This window comes from Lemur catta, chromosome 1 (genome assembly GCF_020740605.2).
Source record: "Lemur catta isolate mLemCat1 chromosome 1, mLemCat1.pri, whole genome shotgun sequence".
Classification (NCBI taxonomy): Eukaryota; Metazoa; Chordata; class Mammalia; order Primates; family Lemuridae; genus Lemur; species Lemur catta.
In genome coordinates this window covers 116,227,645-116,248,627 of record NC_059128.1, presented here as the reverse complement: position 1 = coordinate 116,248,627, position 20,983 = coordinate 116,227,645, and the positions used below count along the sequence as shown (strand labels likewise).

At 58.0% G+C, this 20,983-nt stretch overlaps 1 protein-coding gene across 4 annotated transcripts in view; it reads right to left on the bottom strand.

The window, feature by feature from the left end:
* Window positions 1-19,536, bottom strand: part of NFIX (nuclear factor I X) — a 98,609-nt gene extending 79,073 nt beyond the window's left edge. For 2 of the 4 annotated variants that reach the window (XM_045550423.1, XM_045550442.1), the window contains exon 1: window positions 19,126-19,536. In XM_045550423.1, coding sequence (XP_045406379.1) covers window positions 19,126-19,152 — 27 coding nt within the window. In that variant the 5' untranslated portion in view covers window positions 19,153-19,536. The remainder of the gene's footprint in view (window positions 1-19,125) is intronic. The other 2 variants (XM_045550450.1, XM_045550458.1) reach the window with 1 other exon arrangement.
* Window positions 19,537-20,983: the final 1,447 nt, after the last annotated feature.

Below are 20,983 nucleotides of genomic sequence, written 5' to 3'. Positions count from 1 at the left end.
AGCCCCAGCTGGTTCCCCCTTCACTTTCACTAGCACTAAATTTACTTTATAATTTTAAAATTAAATTTTAAAAAAAGCAGGAAAGAGAAAGCACTGAAGGCAAAATACCTCCCACAATATCTCTCCAAGGGGGGGGGGAAAGTTTCTGCTTATGTAAAAAGACTAATGCAAGGGATCGCTGAAAAGTCTAAGCACCGAATAAAAAAGAAAATAAAAGAGAAATGCATTTAATTAAAAACACCTGAAGCAAATAAATAACTCCCTCTGCAACTCAAAGGCACTGCTGCCTGTGGGCACAAGCCCCTGCCCTCATTCTTTGCCACTTTTCCCTTTCCTTTCTCACTGGGAGCTGAGTCTTCCCTGGCGTTCAGAAGCCACTTTTCCATCCCAGTGATCCAGCCACACCTGGGGGAAGGCCCATGGTGGGGAAGGCCACTTCACCTACCACAAGCCCAGAGCAAACCTCTGCAGCCTGATAAAGAGCCACTTCCCCGATTCCTGCATCTTTCCAGGCCATCCCCCAGCCATTGGCTCTGCACCCTGCTCTTCCTCCCCAAACCCAGGCCCTGTGGGCAGTGGCACAGGCATTGTCCTGGTACTGGATGCCAGGCCCAGCCCAAGTGAGCAGCTCTCTCCCCTACCAAGGGCATGGGGCTGTCAAGGCAGGCTCTCCAGGACCGAATTTTCTTTTCCTATTGCATATGGAGCTGGGAAGAAAGAACTGTTCAGGTTAATTTAAAATATGACAGGGGATCCGAGCCCTCTGAGCAGGCGATCTTTAGAAGTATTTGATCCTTTTTGGGGGGGGGAGGAAGGATGCCAGAGTAAGCAGTGAAGCTGCTTCCCCACACCCGGGTTTGACTCTCCCACCAGCCGACCGCCAGGGAAACGCGCCCTCGGCTGGCACCGGGGTACCAGAGCCCGGCTTCTTTCTTCTTTTCTTTCTTTTTTAAACGGCTCTAGCACAAACCACGCAGTGGGTCAGGGCCCAGAGGCGGGGGAGGGAAGAGGAGAGGGTTGTCTCCAACTCGGGAAGAAGAACGGCCGGCCAGCCAGCCGCAAGTTTCCCGGCTTGTGCCAGTTTGGGGATTTGCGAATCAGACCGGAGCGGAGGGAAAGGCGGGTGAGAAAAGAAGCCCACATTAAAACTAACCAGCTCTGCCGAAAAGCAAGCTTTCCGCCCTTAAACAAGACAATGCCGAATGGAGAGAAGAGAAGAGAGAGTTATTTCTCACTCTTTAATTATTCCAATGCTTAGCATTATTTAAAAAAAAAAAACCACACACATTAGCCAATGATATATTCTAACCCTCAACAAAGCTGGTATTTTTCTCTGATTACAGACTTTGCCGTGGCAAACCCGGGCTCCAACGACAGAGGCAGGGCAGAAGCGTGCTCCTAAATGAGACAATTTTATTAAAATCATAATAATTCCTTGCATTTCTATAGCGCCTTTTCTGCAGCGGAGATCCCAGATGCCCCATGCCGGGGTCTACTAGGGAATCGGCGACTGCAAGCTTAGGCTCAGGGCAGGCGAGGCTAGCTAGCTCCATGGAGCGTCACGGGCACGTATTTTTCTTTCCTTTTTTAACAGCCTGTTTCTAGAGTTCAGCCACTGTCTCACACGCTTTAAAAAAAAGTAATAAATCTCCTTTAAATTAAAAAAATATTTTTAGAAAAGAAGGAAAAGACCTGAAGAGTAAGGGGGAAAAAGGAGATAAGCGCGGTATGGGAGCTTGGGGAGGGGAGTGATGCTGGGATAGGCCGCCTCTGGGTCCAGGGTGCAGAGTTCAGGGTCAAGCTGCCGCCCCGGGGTCGGGGCGGCAGCTGGGGCGGGCTGAGTCATGTGCACGTGGAAAAGGGAAAGGACCTAACACCATCAGAGCGCATTTAAGTAATTCAGGTGGTGAGAAGTTGGGTTTATGACCTGCTTCCGAAGGAACGGAGGGCCCCTGGGCGCTTTTTCTGAGTACCCGGGGGCTGCTCTGGTTCCCGGGGTGGCTTGGAGGACTTCAGCCTGACGCCAGCTGCCTCCCCCAACAGGTTAAATGGGCCTGCTAGCTTGGGGCACACTTTTTTTCCCCACTTTTCCATCCTCTCCCCCCCCCCAGTGCTGCAAAAGGGCTGGTAGCAATCGATGGGTGGGGAGGCCTTAACGTCCCAAATTCAAAAACGTCAGCCTCGAGAGCGAAAGCCGCGTTGATCTAAGGGACCCGGGGGGAAATTTTTAAAAAGATTTTTAGAGGCTGCGCAACTCCTGCGGCCTGAAGGCAGAAGAGAGGCAAAGGGAAAACGCATTTTCAAACACTTAGTCACATTTCGGAAGATTGCTCGGTGGAGGCCAAACGCCCCCAAACTCGGCCAACCCTGGAAACAAACAAAAAATCTCCCCTGGTAAATTTCCCTGCCCCTACTCCCCAAGAAGAGGCGGCTTGGGGATAGATACAGAGGCTCCTCGGAGGCCTGGGGTCTAGAGGTGGCGGCGCGGAGAAGAGGCCCTCTCCGAAGTGACGCCCCAAAAGCTGCCAAAGTTAAACTCCAAACTCTCCCAAACAGCTAAAGAACAACTGCAATCATCAACATCGCACTCATATTCAAAGCCCCGGAGCGCATTATCCCCTGTCGGATGTTAGGACGCGTGCAGGAGAAGGGAAACTGAGGCAAAGGTGGCCCTGAACCCCCACCCCTCCGCGCGCGCGCTCCTGGGACTAGACCAGCCTTGAGGCAAAAATGCCCACATCTGTGCTCCTTCTGATGGCAGCCTTTGAAGCTCCAAATGGGAGGGGCCCAGAAAGCGAACCTGGCACGGGGTCACTTTTTGGGGGGCCACTGTGAGGGATTAGCCTGGGCCCTGTCAGGACAGAGCCGCGCCTGCGCAATGCGGAGCCACAAGGACGCTCCAGGGACCCCCACACACAAGAGGGCCTACTGTGGCCAAGAGGGATCATTCTGGGACCTCTGGCGGCACAAAGGGTCAAAGGCCTCACCTAGGCTCTCAGTTCCCGCTCACGTGTCCAGAGTTCTCACTCAACAAACAGCGTGGTTCAGGTCCAAGCCACCTCGACGCGCACCACAGGAGCTTTCCAAATCCAGGGCCTTGATGCACTGTTTCCCGCCTTTTCGTCCCCGCGCACGCGCGCGCAATGCACGCCAGGCTTTGCACACGTCCAGCTAGCGGCCCGAGGACCCCTGCGCTCCAGGGTCGGGGACTTAAGAGAGAGCTTCTGTGAGGTATGGTGTCCTCTCCTCCCACCCAGCGGGGCACAGTGCAAGTGACGGCGACGGTCAGCACCCATGTTCCGTGGCGTGGAAAGCACACGGCCTTCCTCCTGCCTGGGCCCGCGGGAGGCCTCCCCACCCACCCACAGCCTCCAGCCACTTGCCGCGGGTCCGGGAAATGCCACGTGCTAAGAGAACCCCCAGGAGGCTACAATGAAAGAAGCCTGTGGGTGGCATCGGGCACCTGTGGAGGGGTCCACCCTGGGGCTATGCACAGGCACTAGACATAGTGCACACCGGGACTTGGGGGGGGTTCGGCCGATTTAGGGGACAGACCGGCTCCTCCCCTGGGGGACCCGGAGGTGAAGTGATGGACCCGTCTAACATTCTTCAGCGGGGTTGGGACATTGAAGCCCTATGGTTAGGCAGTGGGGTGTCTGGGGAGTCTTGGGGCATCACCCTGCTTCCGCTCAGCAGCCATGCGCTTCTATTTTAAGACATCCCCCACCCCTCCAAAACCCACCCACACTGGCTCCTGCGGTCCACGGCGCGCGCAGGGTGCTCATCCCCACGCCCGGGGCGCACCTGAAGGGAAGGCCAGAGGGGCTAGTAGCGCACTGCCTCAGCGGCCAAGCTGAACTCAAGACAAGTGGAGGTTTTGCCCGAGGTTGGGGGACATTAAATGGCCTCTTTGTGGAGAATTGCGGGCCGTCACTCAGGGTTAATTTAAGCTGCAACAGCAAACACACACCAAAAAGCAACGTCTCGCCGCCGCCGCCGCCGCCAGCACCCACCCCCGCGATTGTGTCTTGTGTTTTGGGGGCTGCGGGGATTCGGCGATGCAGTCCATCCAGCCCTTCCTTCGGGGGAGGGGGTCCCAAGTCTTTAAGAATGTGGGACGTCCGCAGAGGAAAGGGGGAGGGCTGCCGCTGCCTAGCCCCACGTCCCTGCCTGGAGAAATGGTTTTTGCAGGTTTGGGACGAAGCCTAGTGGGGGTGGTAAAATCCAAGTACAAACGTGGAGCGGGAAGAGGGGGGAGCGGTTCTTACATATAAAAAGTATATATAAAGGTACAAATTTCAAATATAAATATAGCACATGCAGGGGCGCCACTGGGCAGCAGCAGTTCTTGGGCGTCTCACCTGTGCCCCCAGGGATATTTGGGGAGGCGGGTGTTCTGAGAGAGGTGGGGGAGATGCGAATTAGGCCTCTTTTCCCAGCCCCCTCCCCCAACAACCTGAATGCGGTTTTGGAGCCAGGTGCCCTGGGCGTCCTGGCAGGTGTGTGGCTCACGTGAAACTCGCGTGTGCAGGCTGGGGAGGTGTGTGCCCGCGTGGGCCTGGAGGCACGTACGTGGGCACCAAAGACTCCAGCAGGCTCACGGACCCACTGGAGCCCAGGACCTTCATGGAGGAGCCGGGCAGTACGTGCGCTCAGAATCCCCATCCAGCGAGAGCAAGGGAAGACATGCGTGTGTTCGAGACCCCCACGTGGTGCCGGACGCGGGCGTGTTTATGCACTGGGCAGTCTTCTTGGGGTATTAGGGCTGAGAGTACATATAACCTTTCAGTGTTTGGGATCCTGGTCGGGGACGCAGGGCAATGACGAGCTTCGGACCCGGACCCGGGTCAGAGCAATAGTGCGGGAGCGCGCCTATGTGCCTGTGCGTGCCTGAGTGCCCTGCTCGGGTGTCCGACATGGGCCTGTGCGCGCCAGGGTCCCCCATCAGAGCCTCAGTGCAGGGGTGTGCGCTAGTGCTTGTGCTCGCCCCAGGAGTGGCCACGTGCGCGGGGCCTCCGTCTGGACTCCGAAGAGCCGGGATCTGGCCCCTGAGCCGACCATGGGGCAGGGCCGGCAGCCCCGCGGGGCCAAGGATGGATGTCGTTGGAGTTCTGTTGGTTTTGGCCCAGGCAACTCAAATAGGGGAAGCCCTGGGGGATCGGGCGCGGGTGGAACAAAGAAGGGGAAAGCAAGGGGAGGCTAGCTGCAGAGGAGGAAGCACCCGTGAGCACGGAGGGCCCCATCCCCCATCCCACGATGGGGCCTGGCCTGGGCCAAGGTGCTTTTGGAAACCCCGCAGCCCATAGCGGCCACTCTACCCGTGTGGACAGGGACAGGAGGTTTGAGGTCCTAAGTCTTCTCTTCTCCCTCTTCCAAGACCCCTGGCCTCATCCAACCACATTGAATCACCTGCAGGACCACAGGCTGCTGCCACTACTGGCTATCCCCAGCTCTCCCTGCCACTGACACCCACACAGCAGACATTCAAACCTGGTGCCCACCACACATGTAATCACCCCTCAGATAGTGCTGCACTGTCCAGTGGGTTTTTAGTGCCCACAAGTGCCCATTTAGAGCCAAGTAGCATTTTCAGGGCATGGCTTGATTTCCCCCAGCCAAGGGCAGATGGTTTGAGCACCCTTAATCAGCAGGGCCAGGAGGCCCCTTCCTATTTCTTTGCCGGGGCTTCAGTTTTCCCCACTTGGGGAATGGGAAGGGAATTCCCAGGGAAAGGGAGGGAAGGAGGAGCCTCAGGTGGGCTGCAGGGGGTTGAAAAGGTGGAGTGACCTGTTTAAGTCTTGCTTGCCCCTGGGGACCTGGCTGAGTAATTCTCACCACTCCACTTCTAGGCCCATGACCTTGGCACTTGACCTTGTGGCCTTTGTTTCCTCACCTGTAAAACAGGTTACTCATACCCGCCTCTCATCGGGAGGGTCACAGGAGGTCATGTATGCCCACCCCCCCCACTCCCCACCCACCCGCTGCCTGGGCATAATTGCTCTGGAGTCGGTAGCTGTTATTTTTATTGTGAGGAATCTATGGCTGTGACAAGCTGTGACGCTTGGTGTGATCGCGTGAGGCTGGCTGTGTGTGCGACTGTGCCGCTGTGTGTGTGTGCGTGTGTGTGACAGGTTGTGTGTGAGACTGTGCGTGGACGACAGATTGTGCCGGTGTGCGGCGGTGCTTGTGACAGGCTGTCACTGTGCGACAGACTGCGGGTGGCGGGGTGTTGCGGGCGTTGACTGTGAGTGGAGATGAGGCAGTGTGTGGGACTGGGTTGGGGGGACGCCCGCAAACCCACCTCGGTGGGGATCTGGCTGAACAGGATGGGGAGGCTCTCTAGTGTCCCCTTGGGCCTTGGTTTTTCCAGTGAGTTCACTGAGGCCCCACTAGTTTGCAGACCTCAGAAGTGACAGGTTAGAGGACCCTGTGACAAAGCCTGCTCTGCACCCACTATGTCAGCTCAAGTGCCCAGCGCCCAGCTTCTTGCTGGGGTTTGGAGGACCCCAGGCAGGTCATCAGGGAGCTCAGGGTATGAGGGACTGTAGGCCTGGCTGGCTTCAGGGAGGAATGCACACCTGCCATTTTTCCTACACTTTCCCTGAGCTCCAGGCCAGGGCAGGGCTAGTGGAGACCAGAGAAAGAAGAAGAGGGGTTTGGGGAAAGATCAAGAAAAGCTGGGAGGCCGAATGCGGTGGCTCACGCCAGCAATCCTAGCACTTTGGGAGGCCGAGGTGGGAGGATCTCTTGAGGCCAGGAGTTAGAGACCAGCCTGAGCAAGTGGGAGACCCCGTCTACCAAAAATAGAAAAATTAGCTGGGCGTCATGGCATGTATCTGTAGTCCCAGCTACTCAGGAGGGTGAGGCAGGAGGATTGCTTGAGCCCAGGAGTCTGAGGTTGCAGTGAGCTGTGATGATGCCACTGCACTCTACCCGAGGCGACAGAGCGAGAATGTCTCAAAAAAAAAAAAAAAAAAAAACTGGGAGAAAAAGGGAGGAAGAAACTAAGAGAACCAGAGAGAAGAAAAGGCAGAGGGAGAGAAGGATCAGGAAGAGAAGTCAGCGCCGGCTCTTCCCAGGATATGGAGAACCTGCAGCTGCCTGGGGTCAGGGCCTCCAGTCAGGGTTGACACGTAACAGGTTTTCAGAGTAATTGCCCTCAGACACTTATGAGCATCACTTGTCCGCCAGGCCCTATTCTCAGAGCCTACTTTTGGGGTCACAACACTGCCAGAGGGACAAGAAAACCCAGGCTTAGACAAAAAGCAGTCGGGCCACAGTTCCAACCCAGGCATTTTAACCAGCATGGGAAGACCCATCCAAGCATCCCCTAGAGATGTGAGAATACAGGACCCTGAGCATCAAAGTTGTGTACTTTCTCCAACGTGGCAAAAGAATTCAGCTGAAAGAATCCTACGGCTCGTGGGCAGGAGTGGGGAAGGCAGCACCCTGTGACACTCCTCCCTCCCCCGTGGTGTGTCAGTATGTGCATGTGTTATATGTGTTCTGTATGCCGAGCTCCATGGCTGTCCTGCGGCCATCTCTGGTGTGCAGGCCTCAGCATGACATGTGTGTCCTTCGATCGATGCAGGCCTGTGTGTGTCTGCCCTGTGTGTCTGTGTGTCCTTTCAGGGCCAGCCCCTGCCACAGAGAGGGGAGAGGCGTCGAAGCACCCCCCACCCCACTCCCCCGAAAGTGTGTCTTTGATACTCGCAGCCTCAGCAGCGAAAAACAAGTTTCCACAGGGCCGCCTTGGGTTGAGGCCAGGCCGTCCTCAAATAACATTTGAAGTTACTTAGCAAACTTTGTTTAGTGCCGAGAGAGGCGCGGGCAGCCGGCTTGGTGGGGGAGGAGGGCAGTAAACCGGTTCCTCCGAAGTCCCTTGTCCCTCTGGGGGCACAAGTGCCCAAGGTGGGGCTTGGCTCCCCCACCTCAGGTCTGGAAAGGGGAAGCAGGAATCTTGGAGCCCTGTGGGGGAACTTAGGGGAGGAAGGTTCAGGGCACCCCATGGATAAAGCCTTGCTTTTGCCAATCCAGGGCCTGGGCTTGAGCACAGATATCCACCCTGGTTTCCTGGTGGCCTAGAGGCCAACCCCAGGCCCGGGGCATGGTCAGAAATGGGAGGGTCCCACTGTTGCTGCAGTCCAGCTCTAACAACCTTGAGGAGAAACGGAAAGAGGCAGGTTGAGTGAGCTGGCTTAGAACTTGTGCCCCCCAACCCAGACACACACACGAGCACCCAGAAAGGCCCTGGTGCCCACATACCCAGCGCCCACCCTCCCCCAACTTCCATTTCCAGGTTCCAGCCCCAGGCGGCTGAGAAGGCCCAAGAGCCAGCGATGGAGGGTTTGGAAGTGAGGTTGGTGCCTATGGGAGGGGGAGGGGGAGGAGATGCCAAAAATGGTGCGCCATTACAGGCACGCAGGGGAGAGGGAGGAGGGGAGGGAACAGCCGAGAAGATGGAAGCCAGGCGGGCGGGCATCCTCCCGGAGCTCCAGGCTGGGAAGGGGCAGCAGTGGGAAGGGGCAGCACACAGGCTGGACCCTTCCAGGGCGTGGGCATGGGGGATGAGCCCCAGATGGCATGGGACAGGCAGAGGGCCCTGAGGCGCCCAGCACTCCTCCACCCCCACCCCCAGCTTTGAAATGGAGATTGGCAGCAGCAGCCGCTCGGCTCTGCCCGGGCATGGGGTGGGGGTGGCGGGCAGGCAGGGCGCCAAACCAAATGCCACCAGGCTGGGCACAGTGGTTGCCAGCCTGAGGTGCCGACCCCACCAGCCCCCCGGCTCAGAGCCCTGGAGCCTAGAGCTTTGGAGACAGAGAGAATCTGGAACCCAGTGGCAGTTGGGGGACCCAGCAGGCAAATCCAGGTCTCCCCCAAGCTGTGGGCAGATCCCCAAGACCCTGCAAAGATGGCGCAGCCTGGTACTGCCAGGGTGACAGGCTGGGGTAAAAATAAACTGGGCCCGCCCCGGGGGAGCTAAATCGAGGGGCCCAGGTGGAAGTGCCACTCTGGGCCACCAGCTGCCCCCGCTCCATCCCCCAGCTCAGAGTGGCAGGGTTGAGAATACCCAGTGCCCGTCAAGACCTGGTTTCTCTATGGGAAAGGCCTTGGCCATCTTGTCCCCAGGTCTTGGGCGGGCACCACATGGCGTATCCACAAGTATGGATAATGGGCAAGCTCAGACTGAAGCAACGACGGGCCGTGCGTTCTAGGCAAATGGTGGGCAAGACCATGCTAAGCCACTCACCCTTGACCTCCAAACTGCCCCTGAGAGAGGGCATGGGGCCCACAGGCTCCACTGAGCTGTAGCAGGGCACCACTAAACATCAGCACCTCACTGTGATGCCTCCCTTACCACCTCTGCTAAAACCGCAGCTGCCCAGCACTCCCAAGGTCCCCACCTGCTCTCTTTCCCCCACAGCACCTAGCACTCTCTCAGACCGGACCCTCCCTCGTTTATCAGCTTCAGTGTCTGCCCTCCCACTAGGGCCGGCACCTTTGCCGGTTTTGCTCCCTGCTGAGTCCCCAGGGCCTAAAACAGGGCCTGGCACCCAGGAGGTGCTTGGTAAATATTTGCTGAAGGAATGCACAGGCCCCTGGCTGCACCCCCAGCATGTAGGCTCCGGCTGGGTGCCCAGCAAGGTGTGGGAGAGGGCGTCCAGCCCTGCTGGGGTGAGGGCACAAAGCCTGGCCACTGGGAGTGCAGGGGGGTGAGACTACCATCCACCCTTATTCTGAGCCCTGGACAGAAGAAGATCCAAAGGTCAGGGTGGTAAGGAGGATTCAAGGGCTGACAGCTGGGTCACACTTCAAATGGGGGCGTGGGGGTGTTAGGGTATGCAGGCCAGCTCCAAAATTTGAAAAAGCCAGAGAGCAAGCTGTAATTCTGTCCCATCATCAGGATTTAGGGTGGTGTCAATCAGAGAAGGGGCTCAGACTCCACCTAGCCCATGACCCTCTAGCACTGGGTCTAGGTTTTTCGTCTATAAAATCAAGCACTTACTTCACATCAAGCACAGTTTTAAAACACTTTCTGTGAACCAGCTCCTCAGATCCTTATTGCAGTCCTTCTTGCTAGATGCAGAAATTGAGACCCAGAGAGGTTAAGTGACTTGCCCAAAGTCACACAGCTAGTGAGTGGCAGAGCCAGGATTTGAACCCAGGAAGCTGGCTCCAGAGGCCCCACTCTCCTAATAACAGTATCTGCCTCACGAAGAAGGATTCAAGGAGACAAGCTGGGGAGGCGCTTTGCAGAGAGCATGACACAGCAAACATGCAGTACCTGTTAGCTTTGAGGATTTTTAGCACAAACATTCATTTCACTATTATCCCATCTCCCTCTACTGTGCCGCTGACCGCCTTTCTTCTTTCTCCAGAGTCAGAAATGGGGAGTTTGCGGCTGGGTGCAGTGGCTCACACCTGTAATCCTAGCACCCTAGGAGGCTGAGGCAGGAGGATGGCTTGAGCTCAGGAGTTTGAGACCAGCCTGAGCAAGAGCAAGACCCTGTCTCTACTAAAAATAGAAAAAATAACGGAGCATGGTGGCACACACCTGTAGTCCCAGCTACTCGGGACGTTGAGGCAGGAGGATCACTTGAGCCCAGGAGTTTGAGGTTGCTGTGAGCTACGATGACGCCACTGCACTCTAGCCAGGGTGACAGAGCGAGACCCTATCCCAAAAAAAAAAAAAAAAAAAGAAAGGAAAAGAAAAAGAAAAAAGAAAAGAAAGAAATGGGGAGTTGAAGGCCAAAGGGTTAGTGAGATAGCCCCACAGAGGACATGAGTCTCGGAGTTTAACTTCATCACCATTCTTCTCTCTATGGCTGCCAGGAGCAGGGCAGTGAGGGTGGGGCCCTCAGCCACTGGGTCCAGAAGGCCAGGGATGCCCTTGGCAGGGGTGGGCATGTGGCATCCCAGGCTTGCCTCCATCCTATGCTTCTACAAACCAGGGCAGGGATTTGGGGCTCCCAATTCTATCCAGAGAGGTTAGGGTGGTTGTTGCTGCTGCTCAAAGACAGCCAGTGGGGCTGGCAGGCAGAGAGGAGGTGCCATTGGGCAGGTCTCATCTCTTGGGTGCCATTTCCAACCAGGGCCAGGTGTGGCCCAAGTGCAAATGCATGTGTGGGTATGACTTGTCCCCATGTGGTGGGGTAACACGGGACTGTGTGCATGCCACGCCACTCATCCCTGGGTTTGTTGGTGGAGAGTTGCCTATGTGACAATGCCGGGGTCCTGGTGAGCGAGACTGTGTGTGTGATGTGTCAGCTGGCCTCTTGTCTGATATGTGTGTGTGTGTATAATACGTGTCAAGGGTTAGCTGTGCTCGTGTGCGTTACTGTGTTTCTGGAGTATGTGGGACAGGGTTTCTACTATAGTTTTCTGTTTGTTTGTTTGTTTTTGAGACAGGGTCTCACTCTGTCACCCCAGCTGGAGTGCAGTGGTGTCATCATAGCTCACTGCAACCTGGAACTCATGGGCTCAGGTGATCCTCCCACCTCAGCCTCCTGAGTAGTTGGGAGTACAGATGCACTACCACACCCAGCTAATTTTTAAAAATTTTTTGTAGAGACAGGGTCTTGCTATGTTGCCCAGGCTGGTCTCAAACTCCGGCCTCAGACAATCCTCCCGTCTCAGCTTCCTAAAGCATTGGGATTACAGGCGTGAACCACTATGTCCAGCCCCAAGTTGGGCACTACTGATATTTGGGGCTGGATTGTTCTCTGTGGCAGGCCGGTGGGGGGGGGGTCCTGTGCATTGTAGGATACTGAGCAGCATCCCTGGCCACCCCTTCACCTCTGAATGTGACAACTAAAAATGTTTCCAGACCTTCCCCAACGGGCAAGATCACCACTGGCGGCACTGGGTTAGAGTATGTATGTGTCTGTGTGTCTGAGAGTGTGTTATGCGTGGGCTCGTGTGTGTTCCCGTGTGTCTGGTGGTATGTGCAGGTGTATCGGTGCTCTCATGAGCTGTTTGGGTGTCTGACACAGTTATCCAGTGTGTGTGCTGTGTGTTTCCTGCTGTGTCTGTGGGTTCCATGTACTCCCAGGTGTTTGACGGTGGTGGTAGTGCCTGTGCGCTGTGTGTTTCATGGCATGTGACCATGTGATTGTGCGTGTCCCGTGTGTCTGTGCTCTGCGTGTGTAATGCTGCATCAATGTGTTCGGGTGTGGCCAAGTGCCTCTAGGTGTCTGTGTGTGAGGGCAGCCCTCTTTGTGTGGGGACGCCTATGTCTGTTTGATTGAGGGAGGTGTAGTGTGCCAGTATGTGGCAGCGTGATTCTTTGTGCCTGAATATGCCAGTGAGAGTGTGTGACTTTGTGTGAGATGGACCCAGAATAAACCCCCCTACCCCCCAGATGATCCAACCAAAGCCGATATTTGGATGGAACCACCTGGATGTTTTGGCCCCTGGCCCCAGCCCCCAGCTCCTGCTTGCTGTGGACTAAAAGGTTGGGAGGCTGTATCGGTGCACCTCTGTGCTGCCCCTTCCTCCAGCCTGGCTCATGCTGATTCAGGTGGGGACAGACAGACTCCTGCTCTTGTCCGATCTGTGCCAGGAAGGCTGGCACTGGGCTTCGGCTGAGGGGGCAGGGTCCTCAGTGGTAGCAGTGGGCACTGCCCCCTGCCTGTGCTGGCCACCACCCCGGCTCCCCTCAGGGTGGGGCCCAGTGTGAGGAGAGCTCCCCAGTGCAACTCCCGCTTCTGATTGGCTGCAGAGCGCCGCAGTGCCCGCTACCCGCCTCCCCTCCCTGGCTGGCGCAGCCACATCGGTAGTGGTGGCAAATGCAACTCGGAGTTCTGGGCACAGCTGCGCCTCACAGAGGCCTGCCAGCCCCACCAGAAGCCAGACACCCCAGCTCTGTGCCCCCGACCCCTCCCTGCCCACACGCCCGCCCAGCTGGGCAGCATGGTCACCCTACCCACCGCCCCCTCCAGCCACCAGGCCCTGTCCACGCTGCCCCCTCACCACCAAGCCTGTGCCCTCCTGGCCAAGCCTGCTCGGGGGCCCAGGCCCCTGCACGAGGCCACTCCCGCCCTCAGAGGGGCTCCTCGGGAGGGGGAGGCGGTGAGGAAAGGGGTAGGGGGTGGGGAGCTAGCCCTTCTTCCTTTAGTGAACGCGCCCAGAGCTGGAGCCAAAAATCGAGGAGGAGAGATATTCAGACAGAGCCAAGACGCGTTTGGCAGGAGGAGAGAGAGAGGGAGAGAGGGAGCGGGAGGAGGGAGGAGGGGAGGAGAGAGGGAGGAAAGAGAGAGAGAGAGAGAGAGAAAGGGGGAGAGAAAGGGGGGCCTCAGTTTCCAAATTGGCGCCCTCAGAGGCTTGGAGGGACAGCAGGTGGCTCAGGGGTCTGGGACCCAGGACAGGCCGGACTGTGGGGGTGGTGGGGATGGCAGGGATGGTGGGCTCAGGCCCACAGAGACAGCCGGACACCCAGCTGGCCAGGCTAGAACGGACACAGGCAGAAGCCAAGATCAATGTGCGCCGGGCAGACAGAGGGAGGCCTGTGGGCGGCCCAAACACACACACCCGCACCTTGCCGCACACAATGGGCTTCTGTCCATGCCGGGCTGGGGGCATGGGCGGGGCCCCCCGGCAAGGCCACAGTGCAGCCTGCTCCCAGCCGCTTGCCCAGCCGCCATAGTGGGTATCATGCATGGTGCCAGAGAGAGGGGCCCATGAGGTGAGATACACAATGACAGTGACAGGGACAGGCCCAGGACACACAATGATAAGGGGGAGGGCAACACCTGGAGACATGCATTGACACTTACATGGACACAGGTTGACATGGAAAGGCCAACATACATGTGAGGCACACCAATACACTCCTTGCCGTGACACGTGGACATCCAGAAAAACACACTGCCACAGATGTGACGCATGTCGCTGGGACACTGTCACCCCAAAGACAAAGCACAGAGACAAAGACAGCAACAGGTACACTAACACACATTGCCGCACACAGTGACATGCCGCAACGGTGCCATGACACAAAGACCGCATAGGCACAGTGACACTCATAGTGACATACTCCCCGACACCCTCGACACCAAATACACAAGAGATGGAGCGTGTGATGATCTTTGGAGTCACATGCAGGTAGTGCCCGGTGACAGACACTCAGAGACATGTGGAAAGGGACACACGGCCACACAGATACCTGCGGGAATATGGTGGCTCTGAGGCCAGACGAGACAATTAACATGCAGGTGGATCTGAGAGAACCCAGATAGCCGCTCACAGCCGTCCCCCTGCCCCCCATCCCCACATCCAGGGTTTTGGGGGCAGGAAAATGAAGACACCCCCTCCTTCCCCCACCCCAGCTTGAGGGGATGGACAGAAGTCCTGTCGTCATCACGGTGTTGGAGAAAAGGGCAGGTACCCAGCCCCACTGCCTTCCTTGGTCCAGCTGGAAGAATAAACTCAACCCCAAATTCAAGCTTCACGAGCAAGGGACAGGATCTCTGAGGGCTGGATGCATAGGCTGGGGGTGAGACACTGACCACCAGGAGATCTCACCGGCAGCCATGGCACCGCGGCTGCATGCCTGGCCCCCACACCCACCCCACAATGCCCCTCGATCCATCCGGCCCAGTGCCCACATAGGGACACATGCGTCCTGTCCCCATGGTGTGTCCAGGTGACAATGCCCAGGTGCAGATGCAGAAGCAGCCCTGGAGCTTTGGGAACATCCCTGAAGTCACCAGCAGCACACAGCCAGTCTCCAGGCTCTGCCCCACTCACATTTGGATACATGTGTGCACATGTGCTCCTGTACCAGGACTCAGAGCCCCCAAGAAGGACACCTGGTCTCCACCGGACAGTGAAGACCTTGTCTCTCCCCTGCCCCACCCCACCCCACCATCATCTCTCTCTACCCGCTGCTTGGCCTACAGGACCCACCCAAGAGAAAGGAGCCGGGCCATGAGTCAGCCCACATCCTTCCAGACTCTTCTCTTGCCTCCTCCTTTAGGTGGTCCACTTGGATTTCTAGGGTTAGGATGTGCTTGACCCTGTCTTCTACCCCTCAGAAGCATCCTTCTTCCAGCTGGGAGGGTCTGGGAGGATGACAAACAAAATGACAATAACTACCATTTCTCCAGCACACACTATGCCCTATGCCAGCCACTATTCAGAGCCTAATCATTGCCCAAGAGATAGACACCATTGGTGCCCATTTTACAGACCAGGAAAACACTGTGCTGCAAGTCATGGGATGAGAAGATGCACAGCTGCAGCTCAAACCCAGTGCTGTCTTACGGCAGAGCCTAGCCCTTGACCTCAGCTCGCACAGCCTGTGTCTGGGAGCGCTCAAGGCTACACAAGACGTTCCAGCCCCCAGCAGAGCCCTGGGCTCCAAACTTGGCCTGGCCCCGCATCAAGACATCTCCTGGAGTACCAACCCAGCCCCAACTGGGGCCTACCCCATCCTGGATCATGCCCACACAACCTCCAGCCCAGCAGTGTGCATGAAGTAGGCAGGGCCTGAGCTGGAGAGAAAATGCACCATTAAAAGGGGGCACCAACCAGGCTGGTGCAGGGACAGAGGGGTGACCACAGTGACCCAGAGAGAGAGCAGGCATCCGAGAGGCCCTGGCCATGCTCCTCCCCTGGAAGGAGTTTAGGCAGGGGACTGTGCAAAAACAAGAGTACACGAATATCCCACTGTTTGCGTGGCAGGGTTGGTGTGGGTAGGTGTGTGTCTGAGGGTGAGTGTATATGCGTACGTGCCCATGTCTTTTTGTGTGTTAGCAAGTATCTGCATGTTTGTGTGTCAGTGAAGGGGGAACATGCACTGGTGCATTGTGTGTGTGTGTGTGTGTGTGTGTGTGCGTGTGTGTTTGAGAAGGTATCTATGTACACACCTGGACGAGCCAACAGCACTGCATGTCTTCTGTGATGAAGGTGTGTGTCCATCCCTCTGTCCGTCCTTGAGTGTGTGTGGGGGTGAACCCACATTTGAGTCTGCTTGTGTCCGAGTGTGTGTTGAGGGCTCTGTGAGTCTGGGAGGTGTCGCTGTCTCCATAAGCCTAAATCCTTATCCGTGTCCTGTCTCCAGGGATGTGTGTGTTTATGTGTTGTGAACATGGGTCCACAGTTTCCTGTGTTCATATATGTGTCAATGGCCGTGTGTCTGGGAGGTATTGCGGTGTCTCTGAGTCTACATTGATACACGTGTCCCATCACAAGGGGTGCGTGTATGTTAAAGTGTGTTTGTTGTGGTGGGTGAACAAAATTCCATGGTTTCCTGTGTCCATAGGTCCATAGGTCTGTCGATGGTCGTGTGTCTGGACATCTGTGTGAGCGGGACCTTTTTATCCCCATCTTGGCGCTGGCAGTGGTGTGTGCACGTGTCCACATCCTAGCGTGTGTCTATTTGTTGGGGGGTCCCATCCGTCCACCCACTCTCTCTGCCTAGGACTCAGGCCTGTGGCCGCAATGGGCTTGAATAGCTCCAGCAACCACCCCGCCCGGACGCCCTGGATTTCGATGCTTTTTCTAGAAGGAGATTTCCCCCCCCCAACTCTTCCCCCTCGCCCACAGTGTCTTTCCCCGCCAGGGCCCCGCTGCTCCAAACTCATTCCTGCTCAATCATTTATTGACTTTAAAATCAAAGCCAATTCTGGTTTGAAAAAAAGAAAAGGGAGAGAGAGGGAGAGAGCGCCAGGCCAGAGAGAGAGAGTCCGAGACGCCAGGGGAGGGGGGAGCAGAGAAGGGCCAGAACCAGAGAGATATAGAAGCCCAGAGATGGAGAAAGAGAAACCAAAAAGGGTCAAAAACAAGCCAGAGACAGAGAGAAACAGACAGAGAAAAAGACAGTGAATGAAAGAGGCTGTCAGAAAAACAGAGACCAGCAGAGCAAGCTATGGAAGCAGAAAAATTTGTAAAAACAGAGATGTGGCTGTCGGGAAGGGGCAAGCCAGACCCTGCTGACCGGCTGACAGCAGCCGCCTGCCCAGAGCCGAGGGGTTTCCCTGCCTACCGCACAGGGCTGGCAGCCTGGGGAGACTGTGCCCACTCCTCTCCGCAGCCACCCTGGCACACTCAAGCTGTCGTAGCCTGGATCTGCAGCTCACATAGATCCGAGCCCTTACTCTCTTTTCGGGTGTCACAGAGTCAAGCCCCATGGCAGTCACCGTGGGTCTGGGGGCCACCCTGGCCTCTTCCTAGCCTTGTCACCAGTGTATTGGCTGGCATTTTGTCTCCCAGGGTGCTGTGAAATCCAAGGGGCGGGTGTCTTGCCCAAGCCACGGGGGAGCAGGCCTAGATGTCTGGCATGTTTGCTTGGGGAGCCGGGCTGGTGGCCTGGTGGGCAAAGGCACTGTTTGAGCATGGGGTCTAGGCCCCAAACACTGGCCATGCAGGCCAGCCCAGAGTAGCCCCAAAGGCAGCCGCAGCTCAAATCCAGTTGAGTGGACAGGGTTATTATGTGGGGGCCCGACACAGTCATGGAGTTGGAGGCACAGATATGGGGGTCTCCCACACAATGACATGGTGGTCATAGGGCCTGCTCACACCTGCATGCACACTGCACCATGTCCACATGCATCTGAGCCCTCACTGACACATACTCAGGGCCGCTTTCTACAGGAAAACCCACTCCCTGGGCCATACACACAGCCATGCCACACAGGCCTGCCCACGGCTGACCCGCAGGGGCCACATGCAGACTCCAGATTGACTCATATGCACATACATTCACACCTGTGCATACAAGAGTGTGGTGTGGCCACAGCTGACACACACTGGACAAACCCTCCCACCCCTTGACACCCATGCATGCTTCAGGCACACTCCAGCCTGAGTAGCAGCCGTATCCACGTGGACTTCCACTCTAAGCCGTGGGCACACTTGGCACATGGCTGGCAGGGCTCAGGCTGGGCAGAGGGGACAGTTAGGGCCTGCCCTAGAGAACCTCCACATGCAGGCCTGGCTGGCAAGCAGGGCTAAGCAAACCCCAGGTGTCCCCTCTACTGAGACTGTGTTACCAGCTGTGGCCTGGCCCTGCGGGCAGCACTGCCAGGGCCACTGTGGGATTCTGGGCAGCTCCTGTGCCCTCTAAGGGCCTCAGACCATGGCCCACAGAGAGTGGGGTGGCAGGACAGGCATCCTCCCCGCTTTGGCCACCGCTGCGCGCAGCGCAGGGAACTTCGCTGGAGGCGGGACGCACTCTAGCAGCGCGCCAAGGTCGGCGCTGTCGTGCCCGCGGCTGGCCCGACGGCGTGGCCGAAGTAAGATCGGTAGTGTCCACAGCTGCGTCCTGCCCCTCCCGTCTCTGGGCAGCGGGACGGGATTCCCCAGGCCTGCTGGGTCCACTCTGCAGCAGCCCGGGTCGCTGGGGCCAGAAAGTTTGCGCCGAGAAAAGTTTGTTGGGGGTGGGGGTACCCACAGCTAGGACATCCAGGGTTGGAGAGGCGCGGCCCTGGCTGGCAGCGCGCCCGCCCCTCTCTCCCCTCCCCTGCCCCTCCGAAATTTGGGAGCCCCGCCATTTTCTTAGCCCCGCTCCCATGCGAGGCCTGAACAAAGACTTTGGGGAGACGCCCGGGCCACTCGGCTCGCCCCGGGCACCCCAGCCGCCCTCAAGGGTCGCCGCCACGCACTCTGGCCACTGCCACCCTCGGGAACTGCTGCGCCTGCCCTAGAGAGCGCCGCGGGATCCAGTGTCCCCCCTGCGCCCTCGGGACCACCCTCCTGCCAGTCTGTCACTCTCGCAAACACTGCCAGCGGCCACACTGCTCCGGTGCATGCTACAGTCGCCCACTGGTCAGCCGAAGTCCCCGCTGCCCACCGCACCCCAGTCAAGCGCGCGCGCGCGCGCACACACACACACACACACTCGCACTGATAATCGAACTCCCGCCTGCGCTCCAGGGGCAGCGCCACGACACAGCTGGCCACCCCCCGGATCCCCCACCAGGAGTCCGCCGGGTGACCAGGGTCGCACGCGCATGATGACGCCCGCACGCGTGCCCGGACTCCCTGCCGCGCAGCTTGCACCCCTCGGTGGCCCACGGGCTCACTACCCTCGGGCGCAGCGCGCCCCCTCCGCCCGCCCGCGCCACCGGCCGGTCTCCCGTGCCCGCTCCCCTCCCCCGATCGCGCGGGGGCGGCGGCCGGTACCTGGGTGAGGCAGTACGGGGAGTACATAGCTGGGCGCCCGGGCGGGAGCGCGGCGGCCGGCCGCGGCGTGGGGAGGCCCGGCAGGCGGCGGCCGCGCTCGGGCTCCGGCTCCGGCTCGGCTGTTCCGGCCTCCGCCGCGCTGCGCCCGCCCGGCCCGCGGCCCCGCGCTCGGCCCGGCGCCGCTCTGCGCTCGCGGCTCGCAGGCTAGGCCCCGCGGGCTCCGGGGCCGCCGCCGCCGCCGCCGCCGCCGCCGCCGCCGCTGCCGCGCTCGCCGCTGCCTCTCGCGTCCCCCGCCGCCGCCGCCGCCGCCTCTGCCGCCGCGCGTCTACTCCATGCCGCCGCCGCTTGGCCGGTCACCCTCACCCGCCGCTGCCGCCGCAGCCGCCGCGCTGTGAAAGTGAAAGTTTAGACAAAGTTTGGAAGCGGCGCACTCGGGGAGAGGGAGCGGGCGGGCGGCGCGGGCGGGAGGAGGGGCGCGGGGAGGGGCGCGCAGGGCGGGGGAGCAGCGGCCGGCGCACACACGCACACACATGCACACACACACGAATGCATGCACACACGGGCGCGGGGGCGCACACCGACGCGGCCGCCCTGACACGTGCTGGCCAGCGGTCCAAGGCAGACACACGCTGACACGCGGCGGGGCTCGGACCCCACCACACATGTCACATACAGAACGCATGGCCACGCGATCCACGCTCGGACAACAAAGCACACTCAGACAACGCACACAAAGCACAAGACACACGTCCTGACACAACCCCTACACACACACACACACACACACACACGCTGACACACACACACCAAGTCTGGCAAACCACCATGACCCACACACTGACATGCACCATCACATGATGATGCCCACGCACACAACAAGCTGCACATAAACACATAGAGACCGACTGACACACGACAACATAGACCTCACATAGACACACACTGATAGACACCAAGACACACCAGTGCACAATGACACGTACAGATTCACACTGATGCACATACACTGACTGACACGTGTTCCTGCAGGACACTGACACACACACACACGATCACACAACCACACCCTGACACATTTCAGATATATAACTCCTACACACAGACACACATATGGAGTAACTCCAAAACATATTGGCAGTTGTGGCAATATACCCCAACATACACAATGACACTGATAAAAGGAAGATGCACCAACACATTGTCACACACACACACACCATCAAACACCCGGACATAATTGCCAAACAACATAGGGAGGACTGTGATAAAAAGAGATACAAAGTGTCGTGGATACAAACCAACATGGGCTGTCACAGCACAACACACAAGCACATCCATTACACACTGTGTTGCCCAGATGTACCCCCAGGCCTTGGGTACACTGACTAACTGTCCTGATTGCCAGGTAGCTGATAGCCCCCCTGGGAGAATCACCCCACCATGCATGCAGGTATCACACACATACACCCAGGCCCCTTGCATGCCCCCCCAACACACACACGTGTAACATGGCCCTGGTCCTGGGCATATGCAAATACAGTAGGGGACACAGCTTAGTTCTCAGGGACAGAAATGGGCACAGGGGCCCGAGGTACATACACTCACACACTGTGGTGAGCTTCCCACCCCTCTTGCAGGCCCCTGACTCCTATTTCCAGAGCAGAAAGGCGTAGAGGGAGAAATAGTGCTGGGGACCCCAGTGGGCTGTAGGGAAAGCCCTCGGGTGACCCCCAGGGTAGGCAAAGAGGCAATGCCCATAGCCCCCAAGCAGCTCCTGCTAAGACAAAACTTCTGCCTGCTGCCAGGAGCAGCCAGCACCTTCTTGCCCTCCCAGCTATGCATTGTCTGTTGGAGGAGG